The following is a 9,337-nucleotide window of genomic DNA, read 5'->3' on the forward strand; positions in this document are numbered from 1 at the left end:
AAAGGATATTCCGCTAAATAGGCTAAATAGCTCAAAAGCAGAGATTCTAAGCTTTAAAATGGTATATTGGATGTCTATATTGAACCTGTAACTGTTCATAACTATTCAGAAACACAGCCAGTTATGAAATATTAAATATTTCTGGCCCGCCGGTGGGCCAGCGCATGTTAAGAGGTTAACTTTACTTAGAAGTGGGCGCTAAAAAGAAACAGTTTGTGCTATTACCCCAGAACGGGTGGAAAGGAAAGTTTACCGGCACCTTGTTCTGGCCACGGAGCTACAGTGGAAACTAGCTACCCTGAACCACAGCCGAGAGGCAGTACGGCAGTCAAAGGTAACCGCGCGCTAGCCCAAGAGGGGGATCTTTTTCTGGCGTGGGTGAGGAATTCTGCACAACAGAGCGCCGTGTACCACATAAAAATCAAGGTCAGTAAACACAAGCAAAATCCATACACAAGGCGCACTGCATTATAAGGCGCAATGACGATTTTTGGGAAAAAATAAGTATTTTAAGTGCGCCTTATAGCCCGAAAAATACGGTAACTGTATTTGGAAACTGTTTGTATTGTATACAATGTGAGGAATGTTATACTGGAACACAGATGTCAACACAGATGACATTTCCAGCTCCAACATTTGATTTTCAAGTTAAATGGAATGCATTTTATATTAGTCCTTTGATGAGCTCTGTGGTGCAAATGCAAAAGCAATCAAAACAGCACAAAAAAAACAATAATAAAAAAAACAACCAAAGGTTTATAGCTTATTGTTCAAACTGTCATAATCCAAAATTTGCTTTAGCGACACAAAAGCATGGCAACACATTTGGTTATCTGTACAAAGTTACCACAGTTCACATTTTTTGGAAAGTCGTATTGACGTCAGAGAGAGGAGGATTCTGGTGTACACCATATTTCCACCAAATATTTAGTGTTTTATCACAGTGATTGCATTTGCTTTTGCTCCGTGAAAATGACATCTACTAAGTACAGCTTAATATAACTTAAAACATACTGACATGACGGAATAAAAACATACACAGCCTGATTGTGACCTGTTTCACTGCTTGAATGTGCATGTCCTGGAAATAATAGTGGAAAATCAGTGCAACTAAACGAAGCGAGTCCATGGCTATGCTATTAGCTTGTCCTCGCGTTTCTGACCCGTGTTTTAAGCATAGGTTATGTGGATTAGAAATATGAAGGGAGAGAACTGATTTAGCCACCTTAGCTTTGCTTCCCTCCCCTTTACACCTAAGAGTTTGACTTATTGCTGGCCATAGGCCAGCAGTCCTCAAACTGATCCTTAAGAACCCCCTAATAGGATAATATCACTACTATGTATTGTGTGTTGGGTGTGAGTGAATAGCTGAAGCATCTGGGCATCTTTGAGAACCTGTTTGAGAACAACTGGCCTAGTATTTAGGCTACATTTAGGCTACATTCACAAAGCAGGCAAAAGTGTCCCAAATCCAACCTTTTTGAACATGCAGCTCTGGAAACAAATAAGAGACCACTTAAAAATTATGGGTTTCTTTGAATTTACCAATTTGAAACCCTTTGAAATATAATCAAGAGGAAGCTGAACTGTTTGAATTTTTGCACCAGGGGTGGCACAAAGTTATCCAAAAGCAGTGTGGAGGAGAACATGCCAAGATGCATGAAAACTGTATTATTTACATTATTTAAGGTCTGAAAGCTCTGTATCTTTTTTGTTGTTGCCATCTCTTATTTTCTGCAAATAAATGCTCTTAATGACAATATTTTTATTTGGAATTTGGGAGAAATATTGTCCATAGTTTACAGAATAAAACAACTATGTTCATTTTACTCAAACATATACCTATAAATAGCAAAATCAGAGAAACTGATTCAGAAACCGAAGTGGTCTCTTTTTTCCAGACATGGACGTGTCATTTGTGTGGCAGTGTGAACGGCACAAAACACGCTAAAATCTGACATTCTGATTTGTGCCACTTTCATTATGTGGGATTCAGATCTGATACATATCTGATTTACAGCAATGCGACTCAGACTGAACAGGATATGGTTGGAGTGTCAAATAAAAATAAAAAGCCTTAAAATTTTTTACAGTAAGATTTAGCCAATTCCTGTTTAAAAGCTCAGCTATCAGCCTGACCTAGTAGCTGCTGTGATGCTCCCTAAATCCCACTTCAAGCTTCCAGTTTTTGTGGATTTGACTTGACAAAGAGAAAATAAAGCTCTGCTATATTAAGTTTTAAGCATAGACTGAATGTTCACAGATGTGTGGGCTTAAGCCGTGTTTAAAGGAAAAATAAATAGATTAAGGGCATAACAGAACTAACTGTTGACTAATTGACTAGTCAACTAGTTAAATTACCAAATAAATTATCAGATTAGCAAAATAATTACTAATATAATCATTAGTTGCAGCGCTAGTCAGTTGTAGCTCACATTTAAAAAGAAAGAGAAACAGACTAAAACTAAAATCGGATTAGATTAGGGCCATTTTCACCTGCTGTGTGAACATAGCTTTAGTAGACTCAAATATCATCACATCTGCAGTTATTCTGCAGTGTGTTATTCCAGACCTTTTACAGACTTGTTTTGTGCTGCTGGTTATGTCTCATGCCGAACCCTACATTTAAAGAACCATAGCTACAATTCATTGTCACATTTCTTCCATGTTATAATAATAACCAGTCTGTCTTCTAATGAATACAACAGATGCACTGTCATTCTTATGCTCCATTCCCATCATGCATCAGTGAAAAGTGTAAATCTGAGGTTGTTTAACCTGCTGGTTATTTACTATATCATGGCGACATTCTCTGGGGTGCAGTTGAGGTGTGTAGAGGTGCTGCTACCCCCTGGCGACTTCAGACTGCGGGCACCACAACCCATGGCCACACCTTTGCTAATACCCCCAATGATAACACCTGAGCCTTGAAGGTTGTGAGGACTGCGCTTGACGAGGGCGGCCATCATGGTGTCATTGTTGACGGTGCCAAACTCATAGGTGAAGGTGCCGTAGTAGACCAGGATCAGGATGGTGAAAACCCACTCGCAGATTGCAGCAGCATGTTGCAGCACAAAGCTCTCGTGGATGAAGAAAATGCCACCTTGAAGGAAGATGCTGTTAAGGAGCACAATATATAAACTTGGCACAGTCAAGGCAGGCTGAGGCACAAACTGTAATAGGTAATCATTTAATAAGATTATATTTACCCTTAACTTAATTGAACACCAACAATAAGAAACTAGATTAAACCTTAGCTTACATGAGCCCTGTCTGAAAGGACTTTAGGCTTTGTCTATATATATATATACTCTTATATATACACTGACATGCCAAAAGTCATAGAAGAGTAGTGCTTAAATTAATCATAAAATTTTACTTCAGTGGACAGCTTAAAAACTTCTATCCCTGTGTAAGCTGTGTGGGTATACCTAGTGAGTGAACTGGGTGTCAGATGGATGGCACATTTCATTTCGGAAGTTGTCCATTAAATTAACATTCCTCCATCCACAGTGTGTCAAAGAAGGCATTACAACAGTGCAGCTTACAGTGTGTGACCTACTCAATAAAAACATTTAGGGGGAATGCGAAAAAAAAAGTGTTATCTATGTAATTTATGTTTGTTATACCTTTTTATTGTGACTTAAAAAAAAGATATTTTGTACTGCTTGTGTATTGTCTGAAACTCTAATTTTTTTTTTCTGACACCTGCTGGTGTAGAGCTTTATTGCAACTCAGAAGTTACTTGCCACAAGGTTTTTGACTTGTTTGTAAGGCAAAAGGTGAAACTGTGTGCCTAGATGGAGGCTTTGTTGCTGCAACAAGAGGGCTACAGTCTGCACGATCCTTTCAACATCATCTGCTTGGGATGCTTTACCTTGCTTTTAGCTTTATATAGACAATAAGGGGAAGTTTTGACAATAGAAAATAGAAAATCTACACTCAAAATGCTGTGTAATCCAAGACTAGCCTTAATCACTCCCAGGTAAACAGCTGCAAAAGGTTTGGTTTTAAGCTTTTGAGCAACCCAGACTTTTTTTTGGCACTGTTTAAAGATTATCTTGGGTGAAGCACACACTTTAATCACTATACACTCAGTTTTATAAACAACAGTTCCATAAACAACTGTAAATGTAATTGCCAACTGCTTACACAAAACATTTTTTTACACTACTAAATTACTGTTTACCAAACCTTCCTTATAAACTTAATAATGAATGGAAAAATAATCAAATCCAACTGAGAGGAAAGGATACTGAGAACAAGGGCCACCAGAGCTCCAGTTGACAGAGCCACTCGCACATGGCCCATCCAGTAGTCCAGTGCTGTCTCAGCAATGCGGTATGTCAACACGCACTGTAGACACACGAACATTAGTCCTGCAGGAAAAGCTACACCAGCCCCCACATAATGTAGAGTCCTAGCATGGTCAACCTAAGGAGAAGAAGAAAAATAAAAAAACAGTTTAATACTGATATTAGAGCTGGTAATTACAATACAATTTTATATAACACATTTAACTACTAGGGCTTTTTGTCATGCCCTCCTATTGGTAAGGCTCCTGAACCAATACATGTTTTACTGCAGCATGACAGCTTTACTTTTAAGGCACCAAACCGATTTTGCTCATCATTTTAATAGTTTAACATACATACTTTATCCACAGGCTGGATGTTGTTTTCTTCATAAGATTCTAGGATACTTGTGCGTCTTCAATTGAGCTGTAACTGTCCTTTTCATTATTAATGTTATTTGATTATATATTAGTCACATTAAACTTAATCTCTGCACAACATGTGGGATTTAAATGCTAAGAACATTAGTTAAAATGTTTAATGAGCTTATATACAGAGAGCACGGCTCTTATCTGGAGTGTTTAGTCATTTTTAGAGACACAGAAAGAGCCAACCATGTACAGGCCCCTACTATTGACCCTAGATTTTGGTATTTTAGTTTGATTTAGGAGGCAAACCCATCAGTATTTACTGTTTGTAATGTAATTTACATAGGGAACAGTGTAGTTATTGATTAACAGTAATTCTGTATTGGTGTATTCCTAGCGAAGACCAAACAGTGTTGATTAATCAAGAATAGATTCCCCAATACACTTATTTCTATGAGTATGACTGACGAGAAATGACTGATATCATGAATGACCTTGTAGAGTAAGATGGAATATTAGGCAATCTTTAGTTTTCTGATCAAGCCCCAGAGTGAATGGATGCACTTCAATGTTTCAAGCATGGTTGATTTTTATGAGTTCTCCAAAATGTGACTGTCACAAACAAGTAAAGTACAGTCATTTAGGTTGTATTCAGTGAAAAAGCTAGAGAAAAATAAACAGAAAAAAGAGAAGAGACTCTGGATGAGCTAAACACATGAACCCAAACACATGAACCTTTACCTTTTGGTACATTTACAGAAATTAATTAGATATTAATGTACACTGCCCCTGTTTACAATTATAACACTCACCTGGAAGTTGCCCACCATGACCAGACCCAGGGCATTGATGCAGCCAGATGCCAGAGCACTAGTGTTGACCCAGCAGTGGTGGCTGTGCTCAATCACCTGAGCATAACGTAACATGCAGACCATCACCACTGCAGAGAGAAGGAGAGAGAAAAAAGTGAGTTACATATTAAATAAGTTATGAATAAAAAATACAAAAAAATAGAAAAGAACAACACAGACATGTAGTTCTTAGAAATCCTGCTTATCTGACTGTTCCCTTACCCATGAAGGCTCCAACATTGCCTATTAGACTGAAGAGACAGCTCTCAGGTGGGTAGCAACCACACTTGCTGTAAAATAAATCACAATAAAAGAGCAATTAGACTGTTATGCAAAATACAAAATACATGAAATAAGGCAATAGTGTTAACAGGGTGAGCAATTCCACGTTTCTGCACAGATTTGTGTTTTTCCTGATTTATTAGATCTATTAAGCAGGGAAATCAAACAACTGTGCTGCACTCTGGCCCCTGTTGCCCACCCCTGCTCTAGACAAACACATTAGACCTGACTAAAGAAGAAGCTGGGCTGGATAAGGAGAATGAACCTGATGAGAGGAATGTCCTGTGGAGTGCAGCATGTCTTCGGGAAGCCCCTTTTAGCAGTCTCCTCGCTACATGTTACATTGTACGTCCTGCAATGCATGAAACAACGCATTAATCAGTAGAAGAATCTTGCTGCACACAACAAACTACCGAATTACTTATTTAAATCAAATGAAATAAGAGTTAATTGCAGGTAGATGACAAATTTTGACATACCAGTTTTCTACTGGACAGACATGGTGGTTCATCACTGCCATGGCATACCTAGAAATTGAGGATAATACATGAATTACTTTATCTTCTACAAAACTGATGATGACAATGTATAACTAGAACTAAGCCTGTGTCGATAACTATTTTTGTTTTAACGATATACGTGCAAACATTATTGTGATAAACAATACTTATTGTAAATATTGTAATTAATGTATTGTAATTGTAATTATAATTATTGTAATTTTAAGAATGCAGTTAAATCTTATAAACAGCATTGAACATTATATTAATTGAAATTTTTAAGGTAAGGTTGACAAACTTGTTTAATTGCGTTAATATGCTACCCTTACTAAACAAAAACATGCTAAACAATATTGAGGCCAGAAAAAATTATTGAGGACATGTGGTATACTGTATATTATATACTGTAAGTTCCAGAACTTACACTATCCATATCCCTGTGATGGAGAAAGCAGACAGGCTGACTGGCAAGACGATCCAGGCGGTCATTAGGCAGTCTGTGTGAGGTCTGTGTCCACAGCATGAGGGGGTGTGGGTTCAGGTGTATGGTGGTACGATGAGAGGCACGACCAGGTGAAGCCATGCAGTGCAGTGGGCATGAGAGGAGCGGGGGGCAGCACAGCTCCTTCTACTACATCCGTAACTCCTCCAAATTCAAGACAGCTGTTGAGAGAAATAAGAAATAATAATAATGATTTGTTTGCACAGTTAGAAAAAAAGTATTCTTGTACTCTTTTCCCAGCTTGGAAAGCCAGAGCGTTTAGCTAATTTAGGTGCCTTGCTCAAGAATGGCAGCTTAATGGACCTGGGTGTTGAAAACCCAAAAAGCCTGTGATTCATAATCCATTACTGATGCACTTTTGTGTGCCCACTTCTAAGATATAACTTACAAGATAGTTCTGAGTCATTTTTGGACCCCATGCTCTGCATATATGAAGAACTTCAAGCTAAGTGAATCCGTTAGGTGTTGAATCAGGTGTGTTAGCAAGCTACAGTGCCTTAAAAAGGTTTTCCAACTCACAAATTTATTTTGTTTTTAAAATTTTGGCCATACTTACATTTTTCAGATTACCAATTTCAGATTATCAGATAAAGATAACCTGAGTAACCATAAAAAGCAGTTTTATAGTGATGATTTCATTGATGACATTTTTTGGGAAGGTGAGTGTCCTGTTATATCTAACTAACTAACACATCATTTCAGATAAAGGACATCATACTGAAAGTCAAACATGGTGGTCTCTACCACTAAATCATGAAGGAGAATGTCCAGCCATCAGTGCATAACTTTATTCCCTAAATTCTGCAGCAGGACAATAATCCAAAGCACCCCAGTAAGTCCACCTATAAATGGCTCAAAAACTTTAAAGGTTTTGGAGTGGAATAGTTAAAGTGGCATGATGTGGCATGATTTTAAACAGGCCGGTCATGCTCAAAAACCCTTCAATGTGGCTAAATTAAAATAATGCCGCAAAGAAGAGTGGAACAAAATTCCTCCACGGAGATGTAAAAGACTCATAGCAATGTATGACTGCAATTGTTGCTACCAAGGTTTAGGTTTAGGGAGCAAATACTTTTTCACATATGGTCAGGTTAGTTTGGATAGTTTTCTTCCCTTAAAAAAATAAATTCATCACTTAATACAGCATTTAGGTTATATTTGTCCGATTTTAAAGTTTGATCATTGTCCTGCTGCAAAACCAAGTACGCCTGAGCTTAAGGTCACAAACTGATAGACCTGGGTCCATCATTTAGAGCAAGTGGTCCATGTCCTGAAGCAGCAAAGCAGACCCAGACCATCACACTACCAACACCATGTTTTAAGTTCAGTATGATGTTCTTTTTCTGAAATGATGTGTTGGTTTTACGCCATATGTAACGGGACACACACACACCTTCCAAATGAATGTATTATCAATGAAAAACATAATTTAAAAACTGCTTTTAATATTTACTCAGGTTATCTTTGTCTGATATTAAAGTTTGTTTGATAATCTGAAAAATGTAAGTATGATAAAAAGCTAAAACAAAAGAAATTTGTAAGGGGGTAAATACTTTTTCACAGCACTGTAATTATATAAAGAGAAAAGACACAAATGAGCATTATGATGATTAAGAGAAACCACTTAAGAGATACAAGGACACACATAAACACCTATAACATCAGATTACTGACTATTACACTGAATGAATGTAGCTTTACTCTAAATTTACTCAGTAAAGACAGAGAAATGACACAAAGCTATTGTTATCAGAGCACCGACCACTTAACCTGGCTTAACTAATAAAGGAGGAGCTTGTGCCTTGTTAGCTAGGTAAGCTAGCTAAGCTAACAGACGTCCTATAAACGTTTATTCTACGTTTTTAACCTGACAAGATATCTAGCTTACCTATTTAGCTATCTAGCTAGATAACACGCACTTAATACAGGATAATAAACAGGTAGTTAGCTAGCTAACAGAACTGTGGCTGAAATAAATGTCACAGGCTAACAGTTTACAGCTAGCTAGCGGTAGCTAAGTTACAGCAGTGGATTAGCTAGGTTAGCTAGCCTGAAAGCTAACCGGGTGGTCTCAGTAACTGTAAACAGCTTGCGAAAACAGTAGCAGTTAGCCAGCTTAAACAGTTAAACACTAAAAGCGAGTGTAAGCATATTCACAGTAAAGTATATTAGTACGTATATGTATGTGGTGTCTGTTTGTCACTGTTAGACTGAAGCTGAAATTATTAAACATACCTTATTCGAAGCCCTGCGGCTCAACGGCGGAGGCTTCAGCTGCTGCTGCGTTAAAACCCTATGCAACACACTGCGATCAAACATGCAGAGCATCCATCTGCCATCAGAGGGCGCTCCATTATTTTAACTTAATAAAATAATCTTTTTGTTATGTTTGAAATAGAAAAAATCAAGCATTCATTTATATTAAATGATCAATTTCCTGTTTGTATGTTTGTATCATACAGTCTATATACTTACACATATATGTATATGTAAGTATATCTAAACATATGTATTATATAATATCAACATAATAATATTT

General features: G+C 37.5%; 1 protein-coding gene across 1 annotated transcript; it reads right to left on the minus strand.

Moving 5' to 3' along the window:
* Positions 1–1,762: 1,762 nt before the first annotated feature.
* On the minus strand, positions 1,763–9,121 carry tmem150ab (transmembrane protein 150Ab). The gene is made up of 8 exons (XM_007231397.3): positions 9,034–9,121; positions 6,721–6,959; positions 6,276–6,323; positions 6,062–6,148; positions 5,737–5,804; positions 5,476–5,603; positions 4,257–4,434; positions 1,763–3,103 (listed from the first exon to the last, which is right to left on the minus strand). The coding sequence occupies exons 2-8, from the start codon at positions 6,783–6,785 to the stop codon at positions 2,793–2,795; spliced, it is 885 nt and encodes a 294-aa protein (XP_007231459.2). The 5' UTR covers positions 6,786–6,959; positions 9,034–9,121; the 3' UTR covers positions 1,763–2,792.
* Positions 9,122–9,337: the final 216 nt, after the last annotated feature.

This window comes from Astyanax mexicanus, chromosome 1 (genome assembly GCF_023375975.1).
Source record: "Astyanax mexicanus isolate ESR-SI-001 chromosome 1, AstMex3_surface, whole genome shotgun sequence".
NCBI lineage: Eukaryota > Metazoa > Chordata > Actinopteri > Characiformes > Acestrorhamphidae > Astyanax > Astyanax mexicanus.

What these genes read in the sequence shown, in the direction of transcription:
- tmem150ab (XM_007231397.3), bottom strand. Translation starts at nt 6,785, where the DNA reads ATGACCGCCTGGATCGTCTTGCCAGTCAGCCTGTCTGCTTTCTCCATC. An exon ending in CAGGACATTCCTCTCATCAG is followed by an intron (nt 5,805 to 6,061) that starts GTTCATTCTCCT and finishes TTTATTTTACAG; the next exon opens with CAAGTGTGGTTGCTACCCAC. An exon ending in CAATGTTGGAGCCTTCATGG is followed by an intron (nt 5,604 to 5,736) that starts GTAAGGGAACAG and finishes TTCTCTCTGCAG; the next exon opens with TGGTGATGGTCTGCATGTTA.